The following is an 18533-nucleotide window of genomic DNA, read 5'->3' as shown; positions in this document are numbered from 1 at the left end:
TAAGGCTATGAGAGACGCCGTAGTGGAGGGCTCCGGAAATTTCGACCACCTGGGGTTCTTTAACGTGCACTGACATCGCACAGCACACGGGCCTCTAGAATTTCTCCTCCAAAGAAAATTGTGTAGATCATTTCGTCTACCAGCTAGCGCTGATGACTGGTGCTTCGCAACCTAAGAGTAAGGGATTTTAATATTTAAAAATTAGTGACAAGTAATTATGGGTTGTTGAGAGCTCGAAAACTTCCATTTTCGTCTCAGTAAGTTCATTCGTCGGTTGTCTCCGTTTACGAGTGTCGTCATGTGGAAACGTTTCTGACATTGACTTGAAAAAAATTGGCGGGGCTTAGCTTTGGTTAAGCCTGGTAGGTTGCGAAAGCAGTGGGAAGAGCGCGGCGCGCCGTTACCCGACGAGCCGAGTTGGTAGCCCGTCTCTCGCTCCTGGTAAGACGTCACGCTGTGACGTCACTAGGCATGGTATGACGTCAGGGGTCATTCTAAAGGTCAAACGTGGCAAGTGGCCGCCGCTACGCGAAAGGCCGTTCTTGGGAGTAGTATTGCTTTCGAAATAAAACAGCTAGCACAACATTGTTAGCGGGTGTCATTTTCATGTTTTGCATTTGTTTTTGTGTCGTCCGTCCTTTTTTTTAACGAGTAAGGGGGTGCGGGTCTCCTCCCCCGTGCGAGAGTCCGTGGGCAAGAGCTGCGGCGGTGCGCGCTGTGCCCCGAAGAAGTGTTCCCGTTTTCGGAGGGACAGCCGAGGCTCGGACGCGGGACAGCTCCCATCCCCGGCGTTTCTCGGAAGGGGGGCTCTTGCACGTGTTCGTCCTTTCTGAGCGTATTTGTGTGTTTGTAACTGTGAGAGTGTCAATTCTGACACAGAGCAGATCACACTTTGTGCGGCCCAGAGCAGGAGCGGAAAACGAGCGAGACGATTTTGTGCGGCAGTGTGTGTCAGAGCGTGTGCGCGAGCGGTACGTTGAGCGAAACGATGTTCTTAGAGTGCGCGCGTAAGAAAGGCATTGCACATTGAGTATATATTAAACTTCCATATTCTTAAGTGTAACTTATAGTCCGTCTTTCTATCCATATATATATTCTTTCTTTCTATATTAGTTAGCCGGATAAGCTAACAAAATGAAACACGGAAAATTTATATGTTTGCAGCACAGAAATCATTCAACTTGTCTTGAGCCGCTACCGAACTTTTCAGTCACTCATTCAGTCACTCGAGCTGCAGATCCACTATTCAGAAGTCTTTGGAGCGTTAACGGGTACATGATTTTGATCGCGTGCGGTAAATTAGTCACGACGTCCCATACTCCATCTTTTTTGTAAGTAACAGATAATTGACGTTGTTTTGGCGTCCATTCGGCATATCGTTTTCAATTATTTTCCTTTCGTTTGCAAATTTTGTTACCTTTCTTTATTTCCCGACATTTTTTTTGTGTTTCATTCTTTATATCGTCTTCTCTGCTGCTAAACCCTAGGACGCCAGTTCGGCCCCGGTCAGGGCGCCCGTATTTCTATGGACGCGAACTACAAAAACGTCCGTGTACTGTGCGATGTCAGAGCACGTTAAAGAACCCCGGGGAGTCTAATCACCGCGTTAACCCGGAGCGCTCCACTACGGCGTCCCTCGTAGCACATATGCAGGGCCTTGACTTTGGTTTGAACCGACAAACACCGATAAAGCTAAGCCGAATCCAGTTTTTGACATTCGTTTTTTACCAAAAAGGGCAGTATTCTTGGCATGCAGCGAGGGCGTAGCTAGCTGAATGTAGAGTACGATAGTACTATAAGTTGAAAATTAAAAAAGTAGAGAAGGCAGGGGCGTGATGTGCCGATGGCATTGTTGGATAAGCAGCGTAGATGTATGATCTGAGGTATTGTTCCACTGAATTAGACGCCTGTGCAGACTAGGGAACACCATCCTCCTCGCAGCCTGCTACACCTAAGCGCTGTTTGTTCACTGTTATCAGCCGCTTAGAGCTGTTAGTCCGCTAAGTAGATTTATGAGCTGCGTGTACGACACTCACGCAAAATCGTTCATGGGCGTCGCAAAAAATCATTATGTTCTGGCTACCGCGAGGAGTGAGCGGCAGTTCCATCGCTGCCATCAACATGCAGACCACGTGATGCTCCTCTCTCTCGCTCAACGCAGCGCGGCAACCCAAAAATAACAAGTCAACTTAAATCTTGGAAGTAAAATTCTACTAGAGTATGTCTTTCGGTAGTCTTATTTAAACTGGGTCACTTTTTATTGACGGCAGAAATTCCGCAAGTACAACTCCGAATGCTATTATTCGCACATTAAATACTGGAAATAAACTGTTCAGGCTAAGAGAAACGCTCAGAGAGACTTTTAGTGACTTGTGACCACAACACATGGGCATATCCTCTTCAATTATGTTCTTTTAATTTGCAAATTTTATTACATTTTTTCAACGAACGTAATTTATTCAATTTCAATGAAAGTAATTCATACGTCACAAATAGTATTCGCTGAAAAAAAATTGAAACAAGTCCTGAAATAAACACCAGAAAAAGTCCGCCGAATTCAGGAAATAAAAATCGAAAAGTCCAACCCCTGCCCCTATGTCACTTCGGAATGTTAAATCCTAGAATTAAAATTTTTTTCCCGTCTCCCATGTTTATCTTTTCATTGAATTTTTTCATATATATATTTACACAGCCTCCGTTTGCGTTTGATTCTCTACAAACATTTTCTTTGGCACCGATCACCAAACTGTCCCGCCGCGGAAGCTCACTGCTGAGCCCGAGGACGCGGGTTCGGTCACAGCCGTGGCGGCCGCGTTTCGATCGATGCAAAACATAAAGCCACCATGCAATGCGTTATGTCAGTCCATGCGTTGCAGCTCGTCTAAATTAATACGCAGCGTTCCACTACGGCGTCCCTCAGAGCCGATGCCTCTCTGGGACATTAAACCTCACATGATATGCTTAGGGGGAAAAACACGGATAAAAGTATGCACAGAATTTATTTTTTAAATTCTGTTTTAACCGAAAAAGGTCAGGGTTGCTGGCATGCATGCCACAACTATATCGTTATTCAGTAGGTGAAAGGAGAAAATTCACAATTGCGGAAACCACGATCTTTGAAATTCAGATGCCTTGGTTGTGAGTTTTAGGGCATTGGTCCGTGAACTCAACACACCGTCACAGAACAGGACGCTCCACACCTTAGCCAAGCGCTGTTGCGATGGCTTCCACGACGGTTGAATGGCGGCTCCATCGCGGTCGTCAGCACGCTGACTGCATGACGAGCGATTATCTCGTTCTCGATTTTGGAACTAAACTTCCACTTCCGGGCCTGATCATTCATCTATGACGTTTTCACTTTTTTGTTATGACTTCTTCAAGCAGAGCGCGTAATACACCATTTATGTCCTTATTAATGCTGCATCAGCTGCTCGTTCTCAAAAAAAAAAGGGGGCCAATATTAACGATACGGCATTCTTGACTATGCGCAGTGACATCATATATTTCAGCTTCAAACACGAAACTTCGTGCGTCGAAAATATTTCGCCGAAAAGAAAACTATGGTGCGCTCTGATATAAACACCGAAAGTGTCAGCTAAATTTTCAAAAACAAAAACTCCGAAGTCCGACCCCTAGCTATATAATACTCTATTATACAGCACTATACGATACTATACTAAACTGTACTACATATATACTATACTATACTATACTATACTAAACTGTACTACATACTATACTATACTATACTATACTATACTATACTATACTATACTATACTATACTATACTATACTATACTATACTATACTATACTATACTATACTATACTATACTATACTATACTATACTATCATCACGAAACCTTCGCAATACCTTGTGGGCATGCGCCATTTCTGAAGAGGGCAACAGCAACAACAATTAGCGTAGTGCGTCTGGCTCAAACCTTCCGGACATTCATTCATGCCGGTTGGTCGACGGCATCTTGCGCAGCCAATTAACCGTGTACCAGGCCATTTCTATTCGGCTCCGAGCTGCGACCAGTGCGTGCACCTGGGCGTGTCGTGTGATAGCCGTTGTGGAGCCGCGCGTCTTGCCTGCGTCGGAGGCCCAGCTACCGCAGCTCAGCGGCCCAAAACGGGGGCAGCCGCAGGGCTGTCTCGACGGAAAGCTTAATTAAGTGGACTATCCAAATCCACATTTAGTTACGTTGCCTAGACATTGGCCTCGGGCCACTTGAGGTTATCCAGAGCCGTAGGGAGACCATTCCCATATCTCTGTTTACACGTACGAAGTCTGATTTCAGATCTATGTACGTTGTTGTGAGGCGGGTCCGTAGTGGTTTCCCTGAAAGAGTAAGGACGAGGAGGCAGGGAGGTGCAGACAAATCAGCAAGACACATACGTTCGCACTATTTACACCTTTGAGCAATGAAAGATACCCTAGAGAGTTAAAGACGACGATGGGGGATATGACGAACAGAGCAGTCGGGCGCTAGTGACAAGGCTCTTTCTTCACGAGTGTTGTTCCCCGTGACTAGCGAGACGTCGACTAATGGCGCACTTGAGGAATTCGGGCACTAAGACACATGTGGGGAAAGTGAAATAAGAGTAATAACACGGTCTGGCGAAATAAGTTGTCTCTAGTATTTACGCTCGGCGAAAGCGGTTTTGTGATAAAAGTGTGACTTCACCATCTTTGCTCGCATTTATGTTATGCATGCAAGAGTCGTTTGATTTCCCACAATAACCATCCCCAGAATCTTCATAAGCTTTTACCAAAGCCGCTCCCAAACCTCCCAATGCCACGTTCCACTGACACGCAATACGTCGTACTCCTTCATTTTGGGAAGGTCCCTTCAAAATCTGGGGAGGAAGAGTGAAATAAGAAACGAAGCCTTGTGGTCTCATCCCGATTGCTTACTTTGTCATGCAAGCGTGTTCTGTCCTCCACACTCTAATCGCAATAGCGTCACCCCGTGCCCCTGACGTATGCGAGCGCGTTTTATTTATCCTTTTTTTTAGCGCGAGATTTGTAACTGGGTCTTTCTCTGATTGAAATGGCTTTGTTGCCCTTGTCGTTGTTGTCATAACCAACCTCCACTGAAGGACATTTATCTCCGTATCTCTCCAGTCAATCACTTCCTAATCTCATCCGTCCAACTGACTGTCTGTGTATGGCGCAACCGAAGATTTGGGCGTTCACCTGCTGACCTACAAGAAGGTAATACCGGAGGTGCAGGGCCATCACACATATAGCACTCGGACGCCGTCCTATGCAATACGTACATACCTACGTGCACATGGGGAGCGCCGGAAATGAAAGGCTGGCCCATATTTCTCAACAGTTCAGTAATATAAACCTGGCGGAGTCTCCAGTCCTGTTCCAGCTTCCACGCAAAGCCCGCCATTGGCCTCGCTTCCTGGCACTCTTTACTACAGAGAAAGCCCGCACACACATCTTGCCAAAGAACTGGATTATTACGGTACAGAGTCAATCCTGAGCTCCGACATAAGGCATGGCAGGGAGCTGCGGATTCACTTAGACTGGCTTGGTTCCCCTGAGTTCACCGGGACTTTAGTCGAATGGCTCTAATGTGCTTCGGGCCCACGGAAATGGTGGCGCCGTGGCCGCCGTTACACGGAGCTCTGCAGCGCGATACCATAGTCGCGTAGTAACCGTAGCGAGATGGTTATGGAGACCCCGCAGTCGCAAGGAACGTTCACCCATTTACATGTTCACTTGCATTATATATACATTTTTTATTTTTGCTTTAAGCGGAGCCATTGAGGACGCTTTTCATCAAGGTTATACGGTTCTCGGTGACGTGGGAAGCGCATAATGGGAACGCTTTTTAAATATAACTTTATCTTTCATTCACTCGAACTGTTCTCGCTCAGAGAGAGAGACACATGAGAGTGCCTAGCTCGTGTATGTCCAGCACCCGTGGCCATGCCGTGACAACATATCCGCGAGGCAGCGTTGACGTAGAAGGCATGCAGAGCAGCGTCTTCTTCCGCGAAGCTGTTATTTTGCGTGCAGCACATTCCGCAGCCAACGTGAGGTCCGCGTCTCCGTTCCGGAAGACCAGCTGCGCGCGCCGTCACATCCGTGCGCATTGCATGCACGGCGCGCGGTCCGCTTTTTCCCGCTTTGTGCTTTCCTCTTTGCTAATCCGGTGCAGCCAGACTGCGCGCGCTGTTGGGGAGGCGACACGCGTTCCCCACGTGTCTTGTCTCGTTATCCGCCACGAGAATTACGTAATTCGGGCTTTCTCCGGGTTCACTCACACCGGCGCGGTTGAGAACGACCAATCCCCACTGCGTTGCCTCGCCGGCTCGAGGATTTGGCAGCCAACACAGGAAGTAAAGCGAGGTTTTACGGACGACAAACCGTGTCGAAAGGGTGTAGAAATAATACGTGCATTGCAGGGCTTGAAGTTATGGTTACGCAGTGATGCAACGAATCGGATAAAGCATAACCGATCATTTTTTTTTTCATTTTCTTCGTGTGACCTGGTTTTAATCCATCCACCAGCCCTTCGCGTAGCTTTTAAGTGGGCACGACGAACGAAAACGCTCTGGAACTGCTTTTTTTTTTTTTGTCGCTTTGTAATGCGAGGAAAATGAGCTTCAGTACCTTGAAGGTTGTATGTTGACTTTCTTATGCAGGTTAATATCAGCGCTTGGAAACCATCCTGGTGTAGGCAACGAGGCTGTCGCATAAACGCAACTACTTGATCATACAGCACTGTTGTTGTGGTGTTGCATAGAATGCTGGATTCCAAAATGCCTCATGGGCCGCTGAAGAGAGAGACGAAAAAAACAGAATTTTTTGCAGAAGCAGCTCAAAGCAAAACTGCATGGAGAGAATCCTTGATCCTTCCTTTTCTGACTCTCGTCAAGGCAGTCTTATTATGACAGCCAAACCAGCGGCTAAGCTTCTGAGTGGTTGAAAATTCATTCATTCATTCATTCATTCATTCATTCATTCATTCATTCATTCATTCATTCATTCATTCATTCATTCATTCATTTCAATAGTGCCGGCCTTGATTGGCCCAGGCATGAGGAGCTGTACGGCATGAACGGAAGCGGAATCAACACTTATTAAAGACACTAAAAAGAAAACAAATGGCATGCGTGGATTTAAGCACAAAGTAGGCATATCGAATGCAGCAAAAATTTCGCGCTAGAATTTCACAATCCAAATGCAAAACACTCTTGACAAACAGGCATCGCTATCAGTGCTCATTATAAACTTCAGTAGGAGCTGGTTTATTTTTTGAAGAAAAAAAAACATTTTAAAATGCTGTTTATGGCACGATAAGGAGTTAACAACTTAGAAAATAAAATGAAAAACTACAAACCGGGTAGTTTCAGGGTGCAATGACTAGGAACATAGGCTACTTTAGACAAGTGCGACTGTACTTTAAAAATTTATTCTTGCCTCGCGAGGCCTAGAAGAAAGCCCCTGTGCTAGTACTGATGCGAATTGTTGACGCATAATTAGGAGTTCTTTTAATGCACCCGCATCTATGCCTGGCAGCGAGTACTTCACAGCAGGAAGGCGTGTAGGTATGTGAGGCTCGCTAGCCGGGAAGTCCCGACTGCACCGTCCTTCTTAGAACGCTTTTCTCTTGTTTGTTATCACACCAAGGGCAATGCTCGTGCGTCCCCCTACGTTGTGCCGTCTCCATGCAACACTTGCACGTCCCGCTTATTTTGGTTCGAAGAGTTCTGCTTCTTTGATTACTTAATGTGCACTGGCATGCTCGTATGTACCTGCCGTGGAGCAAGTGTCCTTGGCTGTCGCCCAAGACTTCACCGGGACAGTGTTGGCAATGGAGAGCAAAACAACCGCTCATAACGAGGAACGAATCGAAGTCCTGTCAGTATACGAACAAGATTTTCAATCACCAAACTCTGGCTAGGTTATATACCGAGGCAACGCGACATATCGCGGCAACAGGCATTTTGTTTACAAAGGCAAATGCCCACCACGAATTAAAGGCGATCGACATTTGCTCACTTCTTTGCGTCAGCACTGAGTCAAACGGCCGAAGACAGAAAAATGTGGTATGTGGAATGTGAGTGGGTGGGTGGGTGGGGGGGTGGGGTGGGGGGTGGACAGACGGACGGACGGAGGGACGGAGGGACGGACGGACGGACGGACGGACGGACGGACGGATGGACGGACGGACGGACGGACGGACGGACGGACGGACGGACGGACGGACGGACGGACGAACGGACGGACGGACGGATGGAAGCAACATTATTAGACAAAAAAAAAAGATATTCCAGGGTGGTCCCCCACTGGTTCAGGAGTCCACTGGCTTGAGCTTCACGTAAAGCCCGATCCACCAGCTGTTTCTGGCCGGCGTGGTGTGTGGTGTATGTGGTATGTGGAATTTAACGTCTCGAAGGGACACACGGGCTATGAGGGACACAGTAGTCGAGGGCTTTGGATTAAATTCGATCACTTGGGGTTCTTTGACGTCCGCTGACATCGCGCAGCGCACATCACTTCCGACGAAAAATAGCCGCCGTTGCCGGGATTTGATCTCGCGTCCTTGGAATCAGCAACTGGGGCTGGAAACAGGAATAATTAAGCGCAGCATTTCACCTCCAAGCGAAACCTTGCTGTCAAGCAGGAATGACAGGGCACTGGTCTGGTGCACTCTTGAGCTGGCATTGTGGTGGGCCTGTTTTGCGTAAGCGCTCAGGATTACGTAGCGGCGCTTCACTTCATGGCAGGCGTTTCCGGCATGGATTGCGCAGGGGGCTGCTTCAGACTGACTAAATGTAGCGCAGTAAAAGACAGGACGAAGAGCATAAGACAGAGGAGAGGCGCAGAGTCTTCAACTGAACATTTATTCGAAATAGCCAAGCAAATTCTTAATCAAGATTCAGCCGGAAACTCAGCGCCAGTACCGTTTTCTAGGCTGCATCCTCCGTTCTTTGCGTTTTGCACCTGTCGCCTCGTATACCAACCAACTCAAGATAAATTATTTGCGGCGGTTTTAGGTGCCAGGGGAACGAAGCGATGTCTGGTTTATTCTTCAAATTGGCAGCCTCATCACGCGCTTTGCTCTGCCCCGTAGTGGTTACTGAACGGCATCTTGCAAATCGCGGCAATAAATATTGGCTCTGGTTTCATATGAAAAAAGCGGAAGGTCTGCGATTGGTAATGCGCTTTGAGAGGGTGTGCTGGAGTTATGTGGTATAGTATGCGTATGCCGCCATGTTTTTTTTCGAGCTCGGCAGCTCTTCCGTGCGTCCTTCGGCATGTCTGACGCTGGCCGTGCCGACACGGGCGTGGTCGAAACGCTTACGTATAGAAGCCACCGAGAAGAGAACGGGAAGCGGCTCAAGGGTGAGAATAAACGTAATAAGGGTTATTCAAAATCCTGGCAGGCTCGCCTTTTGTCGCCTTCTACGAGGCGTTGGCTGCAGGGTATGCTTGTTGAATGAGCAGCTGGAATGGCGTTGATTTGAGTACGAACAGTTCGCGTGTTCGCCATGAGAAGTGTAGCAGGGATCGCTGCTGCACTACTGAAACGAGAGTGGAGGAAGAAGCTAAGAGTAGCAAAAAATAAGCAGACACGTCATGAAGACGTATGCACAAAATTTATACTCTTCAGTGCACACGAGATATAAGCCTGCCAAATGTGCGCGTGTATGTGCGTCGGGCAGCTTCGCACTGTAGGTATGCCTTGCAAGACGGAAGCCAAGAGCCACCGAAACCAGAGAACATAAGGGGATTTTTTTTATTTGTGGTGGAAGTAATTGGAGATTCATGATGTAATTATTTATTCGCCAAAATATAATTGATTAGAAAGCAGAAGAAAAAGCAGCTACATGCCGCAGGTGGGATCCGAACCCATGACCTCAGAATTTTGCGTCCGATGCTATACCAAGCGCTCTACGGCGACGGCTGTCCAATCTGTTTCTTTCGGAAGTATTTATGAGTAGTGTAACCGAACCTTGATAGTCGTCCATAGCGGCGGTCGTATTACGTTCTTATTACCGTGAGTGCCACATAAAAACGTGGTTGAAAGGTGAGGGCGGATGCTGAGCGACAACCCTCTTATACTACCTATAACATTGAGACTGTCTGTGATCATGCATGCTAGTGTGTACGAATACCGGCACCTTGATGCGCGCTTCGCTTAATTTAGATGCAGTAAAGCATTATGGACCTTACAACTTGGAAAATGCGGGTGCGTGGCGAAGCCTCCCAAGTTGGTCGCTTGGTGCGGGAAATGGCGACAAATAAATGAGACTTGGAATGAGGGTGACCTTAGCCAACCTGGAGTAATAAAATAAATATCGACGCGACTGGGTATCGAACCCACGGCGGCGCGAACAGATCAGAGCACTATGCTGTCGCCAAATGCTTTACGTATATACGCACTATCCCACAATGCAGACTCACATTCTCATGTCTTCGTACACTGCACTCCACCCGCACATCAAAATTGCGGGAGACATGCACATGCGTCAGAAACCGGCAACCAGTCAAGTGGTCGGTCCTACGCTCCATAAACCCCCCGCACCAAGGCGCGCTGTTCACTTAACAGATACTTCAATGAACGAGGGGGTTCTGCGTGTCGATCCATCATGCAGCTCTTCCACAGGCTAAAGAGTCCAATCAGCATTAACAGATCGCACGGTATCCCGGAGCCTTTCAGGACAGGCAAGAACCTTATACTGTAAGGCGAGATCTCAATGTCCTTTTTGATTGTCCGTTGCAGTATGTCCCAGAAAAAAACTGCGTCAAGGCACCACACAAAGCAATGATCGATCCTCCCTCTGATCACGCCTCGTGTTAAACTGCAACGCGCTCTCGCGCTGTGCATTGGACGTCGTCGTCTTCATCAGCTTCCATCTGTGGCATGTCACGAAAGAAAGGAAACGCGCTTTCAATAGCGCTTTCAGGTACGTGGGTGGTCACAGGTGGCGTGTGACAGGTGTCGTGTTGGCAGGCAGAGGCAAAGCGAAACGTCACCTGCCACAGCTAGAGCGGAGGAGTCACGATAACCGGAAGGTGGCTGCCACGGGAAGATCCCTGACGGTGGCTGACAGGTTAACGCACTACCTGCCAGCCGTGATGAGCTGTGCTCAAATTTCGTAGTACCGGCTATTGTATTCGTCCGTCAATTTTTTCTGCGCACCGTCAGTCAGTGGAAGCGTTTACTTCAAAATGTTGCCGAATGCCATTGCGGGTTGTCGTTTCGGTCTCTGTTAGATGTGCAATGGCTTGTGCGGCTTCCATTTTTGTTTCCTTTTCGTTTCCTTTTTTGCTTTCTTGTTTCTGATTTTATTACGTGAGCGTTCTTCTCTTGTTTCCTTTCGCAGGTCTTTTGTGAACTTTACGTATTCCTTCCCTGCAAAATGCCTCCGGGCGCTCCAGGTACTTGAAAATAAATAAATAAAGAAATAAATAACGGCGTGCACCCTCACGGTTTATCGCAGTCGCCATTGCTATCTAGTTTGTAGCCATAGAAAAACGAATTCTTTAAGGGTCATTATTAAGCTACTTTAGGTCGACACATTAGCATTTATAGATATCATATATGCACATTACATCTAAAACAGAGCGCCTGTCAAAGGAAAACGCTGTAAACGTAAAACACCCACAAACACTCAGTCGAAATATTCCAAGATAAGGCTGTTTTGCGACCAGCAAACTGACTGAGTCAGCCTCAGGGCTTTTTTGTCAGACATAGCAACCTCATGCTTATGATTAAACTACCTTCCTCTATGAGTAACGAAGGTAAGATAACAACGTAACGAACGAATACGATGCAGGAGAGTCCTACCGTTGTTGTGGCTGCAGGCGAACTGCCCACAAGCAACAAGTGCCCACAGAGCACTTCACTTAAAGGCAGAGCTCGACAGCTATGGCGCAAAAGAGAAATTAGCTTCTTTATTAGTGAGTTCCTAGGCTAAAAAGTGAGAAAATGAGGATGAATAGCATTTCTCGATGAACAAACGGGAAGTTAAGGTCGGGGAAAAAGCGCGACTTAAATTGGCCTTAAATCAACATCCTCTGTTCAAGGCCCGTTCAAGAATGCGCATCGCTTCCGTGCATTCCGCTGCAGGATTTGCGTGGCCGCTATTTCTTCGACCGCTCTAGCTCCAGATGACAGCTTATTCCACTTTTACACCTTTGTGTATAGAGTGTAGGTAATCGATGTTCCGAAGCTTCGAATGAAGCTCAGGTTTCCCGTTGTTCTTGTGCTTTAGTAAGACTAACTTGGTCAGGAGTAGTGAACAGTTAGTTTGGTGCGCCGCGCCGCTGGTAAAGTAAGCGGCAACTGTCTATCCAACGGCCGCTCGATCACCCGCGGGCAGATTGGGCACCAACGAAGAAGAGCTACACGGAAGCTGTGCTGCGAAAAGTGGTTCATTCACGCATGCCAGCAGGCCGCCGGTGTGGCGAATCAGAATTTGCTGCGCCAGTGGGAATCAAGTCTGCAAAGTTCGTGCAGTGTGCACTTAAAACATCAGCTAAAAAGTGACCTCTTAATTGAAATCACAAGTCCCCGCAACGCAAACGCCATCCGCCGCCTGTGCCTGTACTATATACGCCAGGCTTCCTTGAGACATCAGACGAACGGCGCCACTTTCTTCTTGAAAATCCGATGCGTAATGACTTCCGCCATTGAAAACAAGCGACAAGCTTATACTTGCACGTACGTAAGGCCCCGAGTTACGTACAGTTTGATTACGTGATTTCGACTTCGTCAAGCGGCCCGCTTTAAGTTGAAAATTACTTCGGAGCTTCCTGTTGCGACGTTTTCCTCGTCGGGAAGTGCTTTCTGCTTTGAATTCCCGGTCAGAATTCAACACTAGAGCAAGAAAAAGAAACAGAATATATCGTTCCGGAACCAAACGAAGCCAGCAATTTCCGGCAGTCCGCAGAAACGAGCATCGCGCGCCAGGGGGCATAAAAAGTAGAATAATGCGTAGCGAAAGGAAGAGAGGGAGAGAGAGCAGATAGAGAAACTGGACGACAACAGAGACAAGAAGCACAGCAAAACGATGAGGCGTGGCCAATCTCGTGGAACGGCGGAGGAAGGTGCGTCCGTATAAATAACCTTCGCGGGAGTCCCCCTCATATATATATATATATATATACGCCTGCGTGGACAAGCGTGTATTAAGACTGGCCTGGGCAGCGTAGCCGGGGTAGCTATCGAGGCTTCCGTTTTCCTGCACTGCATGTGCAAGCAAACCAACGGTGACTCGCCTATCACCTAATGAGTGCAGTGTGGCTGTTACGGGCATCGTTGCAAACACTCTTCCGACCGGTTCTCGCTGCCCCAAACGCAGCAGTATATGAGGCTGTTGATTAAAATGTCCGGAAGTACGCAGCTCACAATTGCATCGGAGTTCCGGTCAAAACTCGTTAAATCCTTTTCAGAGAAAGCGAATGATATTTTTTATGAGAATGGCATAGTCAGTTGTTCACGCATATGTTACTAGGGGTCTGAACTCTCAGTCTACCTGCTTTTCTCGCAACGGAGCCGTAGCTCACGGCCCACGTGCTCCGTCGGTGCATTAAATTCCACATAACATAATACATCAAGAAATCATTTCACGTTATGTAACATAACATAAAATAATATAGTCTTTCTTACGTAAGGGAAGTGTTCTCAGCGGCAAGCAGTGCCTCCGTGTAATATGCCGTGACTAAAAGCTCCCTTATTAACCTTCTACTAGATGAAAGGCTCTCGAGATGCGCCTGAGCCATATTAAACATGTGGCTGCAACGGAAAATGGCACATCCGTGGTCACGTGACTAGGTAGTCCTGATTACTTGAACATGGCAGCGGAGAGAAGTAGTGGGGGGGAGGGGATTACTTATTCGCCTGTGGGGATGGTTATAAGCTCTGACAGTCTTCCTTTTGGAGGGGGGGGGGGGGGTTCGTTGGTTTTCATCAAATCCAAGTGAGTCCTTAACTCAGTGCGTGGATGGAGCTTCGAAGGTCATCGCATCCTGTTTGTAGCCTTTTTACATCTTTGTGAAGTTAACAAGAAACAAAGGAACGAAAGAATAATTAAACAAATAAAGGAACAAAGAAAGAAGAAAATAAATAAAGCGGGAAAGCAATGGCGACCGAGATGAAGCGACACAACGAGAGCTCACGAGTCACAGTGTAAGTTACACAGCGTTGAAAAAGCTAATTACCGCATCAGAAAAGGTAGCATGAATTAAGTATGCATTCAGATTTAACGCTGGAACATCATCACACCGTCAGTATGCAAACTAACTAAGTACCGTGGGTCTTTATTTAGGCACGCACTTCCTGACACAAAGCACACATGTGTACACACTTGAAGATGCACGTAGACACACTACAGCATTTGTCAGCCGATTCACGAGTATTTCTTCTTTGCGAGCTACCCTTGCAAAACAACCTGCTTAAGCTGTTATTCCTTTAAATACCGTGCAATTCATTGTACGTGCGGCGAATGAACGTTTAGAACTGTCGTTAAGATATTTTTCTCGCACATTGCCAATGCCAACATGTTTTCTTTTAATTTCGCACCAGATTTGCACCCGGTACCGAGCACTGTCCTGCTAAAAACGACCGTCCTTTTTAGTTTAGCTTAGATTAGTTTAGTTTAGTTTAGTTTAGCTCAGTGAAGGGCTCCGGAAATTTCGACCGCCTGGGGTTCTTTAACGTGCACTGACATCGCACAGTAAACGGCCTCTAGAATTCCGTCTCCATCGAAATTCGACCGCCGCGGCCGGGGATCGCTGTCATTTGCTAAATTTCGTAGCAGATATGTACTCGGTACGGGATGCACTGTCTCGCAAACAGCGTCTCTTTTCTTTAAATTTCGCAGCAGATTAATATCCGATCAAATTCTGTTGGTATCCAAGAAAACCTGCGAATAAATCGCCATTTCCTTGGCGAGATGTCTGAAAATTTTACACAGCACAACAAGCGCTATTAGTTCAGTCTTTTCGCGGTGTTCTGCTTTTAACTTCGCGCGCAGCGTGTTCCGCTTGTTAACCCTAAACATGAGTTCAAGTGGCGTATCGTCACAGCCAGCGGGGCCGAACACCTGCCCTGGCCTATGCTCAATTAATCGACCTCTATATGAATAGCCAAGCCATTGTGCTACCGCACGTATTTTTTCCGAGGAAGTTCTTTCTTTTCCCCTTAGCGTGGTCTTGTTATACCGGCGCGAGTTTTCGGCTATTAGTTACTTCTCAATGCATAGGCACCGTTTACTGACTCAAGTATTCCGAAGTGTCAACGGCGTGAAACAGTTCTCCACGTTCTGCGCTAAGCCATTCATCCGATTGTCAGACGTTTGCGCTCGAAGGCAAGCAGCCCTCAGGGTAGATTTGCATGGTGAAGTCGGACTGCTATTAAAGCATCACAGCTCGCAAAATACCCAAAAGGTGCGTCTTGGAACTCTCTCCTCTCCCAAACAGGCCCTGGCGGTATAACCTGCAATGCCATTTGAGCACAGTGTTTCAGCGCTTCCTGTGCTCTTGCCAGCGTCGCACTGCTACAACGAAAGCTTTCGCATCTTGATAAAAGCGCTGTTTTCACGAGAGCTCTGTGAAAAGGCCTCTGTGCCTGTGTTCAGAACAGCTAAGTGCAGATATCTGTGCTTTAGTAGAACAAGCTTTTGGGCGAGCTGGTTGCTTAGCTCGGACATAACTGCAGAGCGAAAAAAGACAACCACATAGGGAAGAAAACATGTTTTTTGATTTTTTTCATCCCTATGTGGTTGCCTTTTTTCGGGCTGCAGTTATGTCCAAGCTAAGCAGATATTTATACTGAGGAGAAATGTATGTCCTTGTTTAATCACCGATTGTTACATGATAGTTGCAAGGCAAGCATATTTGGTAGTTACAAGCTTATGCGATAGCATTTACTTAAAGAAAGAAATGTAAACCAGACGCGGCTACGTTAAGAGAGCCGGAAACGGACGCTTTTTGATGGGGCACGAACCAGGAACAACCACTTAACTTCACTAACCTTACCAAACCGACGTTTCACTCAAAATTAGCCCGTCCTGACGAGCGTGAATGGTTCGCACCTTGCGCGGCCCACGAACATCGCCGGAATGAGGGTCACAGCTGGACAAAATAAAAAAAAAACAATAAAAGAAAGCTTGCGCCGTTATAACGCCGGGGCCCACATTCACACACTATTTGCGCTAAATACTTTCACGCCGTCTCTGATCCTGCTTCTCGAGAGAAAAAAGAAAACGTATATAAGAGTGGGAGAACGGTCTCGCCGCACGGGTGCGGAGAGTGTCTTTGGCGGCGGGCATCCAGGAAGCGAGAGAGCACCAAGACGAAGCCGGTGCAGCGGACGCGTGCCGCTCACCAGTAGTCCTCCTCCTCCTCCATCTTGGCTCGGGAGAACTGCTCTTGACCGCCTTGGTTTCCTGCGAGCGCGTTTTGTACTCCCTCGCCCCGGCGACGTTGCGTGGACTTCGACTCTCTCCACCTCAGGCAACGCAGCGGCAGCCTGAACTCTTTCACCTGCTGCCGTGGCTTCCCTTTCACTCCCTGGCTCGCTTCCCTTTCTTGCGGGTATCTTGGCCGGAACTGCGGTGTATCTAGACCGGCGACAAACACCGCCAGAAGCCAGAGGGGGCCGCGCTGAGAGCTAAACGCCACCACCTCCCCCCCACCCCCCAAACCCCGGCCGGTGCTGTGAGAGCACCTCCACGACGCCAGTGCAGCGCCGGCGCCCGAGCCTGGTGCATCGTCGTCTTGGAGTCTGTGCTGGTGTCGCCCGCAAGCGACGCAGGGAGAGGAGCGTGTGCAGCCAGCCGTGGTTGGACACAGCCGCGGTCGCGCAGGGTGTCGTCGTCGTCTCCGTGAGAGCGCATCTCACCTTGCCCCGGTCTCGCTTGAGGCGCCCAGGAGGAAAAGAAAGGACGAGGGACTTATTCGTTCGGGGTGCCTCCACGCCCCCACCCGCGCACGTTCCGTCTCGCCGTGCGTTGAAAAGCGCCGACGCCGACCGGGACTTCGGCTCATGACTCGCGGAGCTTCGCCGACGAAGATGACGATTCCCGTGCTCCTGGTGAGTTGACGATGCTGAGTATCTGACGTGGGATTGTGGACTACATAGCGTGTCTCAGGTGTACACCTCTATCATCGCAGTATATCTTTTTTTTACGCTTACAAATAAGACTAAGCAGAAATAGATTTTGCATCGTCGCGTAGAAGGCACTCTGCACCACTAAGTCGCTCAGTACGCTGGCCACCTTGGATCCCTCAGTGAAGTACGCAAAAACCAAAAGAAACTAATCTCCCAGGGAGCTGCTTCGACTTCAAAAGCGTATTCATAGAACACGCAAAAGAAGCTTGCGTGACGTAGCATTGCGACGCATCGACAGGTTAGGAGAATCTCGTTTTCATCCGAGAGACGTTTCGGGTAGAGGGACTGCTCTCCTTTAGGCAAGAAGTAGGTATCCGTAATTTCACATTTCTAAAAAGTCAAAAGTTTTCATAGGAGTAGTCTGTTCGCGGTTGCTATAAAGGAATCCTCAGCATTATGACGTGAACCGGCTTGTGCAATAACATCAGGATCAAGGCACCTAATTAGTGCACTCCAGATAACACACCATTCGGGTTCTGCGTATCGGGAAATTTGACTAAAACCTTCTGGAGCTTACTCACTACTGCACCGCAGGCATTGGACTACCGGTATTGAGTCTGCCAGGGAACATTTCGTTGAAATGGTCACATTTGAGCTATTTAAAGGATTAGATTGATTCGTTCGAGAAAGCAGGGAATTTCCTGTTAGCTCAGAAAAGACCTTTTTGCTTCCCTAACACGAGCAAAGTTTGGATCGTTACGCTAGTATTCTCGTAATAGTTCATTCTTTCCTCAGTTCGGTTAAAGCCCAGATGTAGCACAAACGAATCGCGTTTACCGCTTATACGTTTACACATTATTAGAAAACCTCGTTGTCTTCTTAGTTAGAAGGGTTGTATTTTAATCTCTTTTGAGAAGGTTTACTGCCGGTTTTAGCTAGCTATAGTGACGATAAATTATTATAATCGCCGAATAGAGCATATATACATATATATAACGTAAAGCGACTAAAGCTGCATTGCATCCAAGGGCTCGTCTTTTCACCTTGTTTTCACTGTGCCACGATTTTATTAACGACCGCATGGTCCATAACAGGCTGTGTGCGATACAAAATGACAGAAAACCTGAAGTAGCGCTGCTGAAAATTTCAACGCTTATCTATCAAGTTTGTACCGATAAAAATGCGCTTTCATTTACAGTGCGGGCGATACCTCTAGGAACTGGGATTTTCTGCGCATCATTCCCGCAGTTCTTTCCGAGGCACGCCAGATAGTAGTTCTTTTTCGACCATATTTCGCGGCGCGTTCCGGTATACTATTTTTTTTTACATAATAACGTATATACACTATCATTACGCATTATTTTTGCTCCGATCAACTGGGCTCAAAGCATGAGAATAAGAGAGCACAATAACTTGCAGTTAATGTTTAGTGAGGCGTT

General features: G+C 47.6%; 1 protein-coding gene across 2 annotated transcripts in view; it reads left to right on the top strand.

Moving 5' to 3' along the window:
* The first annotated feature begins 16745 nt into the window (after positions 1-16745).
* LOC149362583 (uncharacterized) overlaps positions 16746-18533 on the top strand; it is a 52221-nt gene continuing 50433 nt past the window's right edge. For both annotated transcript variants that reach the window (XM_089573109.1, XM_089573108.1), the window contains exon 1: positions 16746-17076. In XM_089573109.1, coding sequence (XP_089429235.1) covers positions 17029-17076 — 48 coding nt within the window. In that variant the 5' untranslated portion in view covers positions 16746-17028. The remainder of the gene's footprint in view (positions 17077-18533) is intronic.

Source organism: Amblyomma mixtum, chromosome 2 (genome assembly GCF_055824585.1).
Source record: "Amblyomma mixtum isolate Tamu chromosome 2, ASM5582458v1, whole genome shotgun sequence".
Taxonomy (NCBI): domain Eukaryota; kingdom Metazoa; phylum Arthropoda; class Arachnida; order Ixodida; family Ixodidae; genus Amblyomma; species Amblyomma mixtum.
The sequence above is the reverse complement of the archived record's forward strand: the minus strand, read 5'-3'. Positions and strand labels throughout refer to the sequence as shown.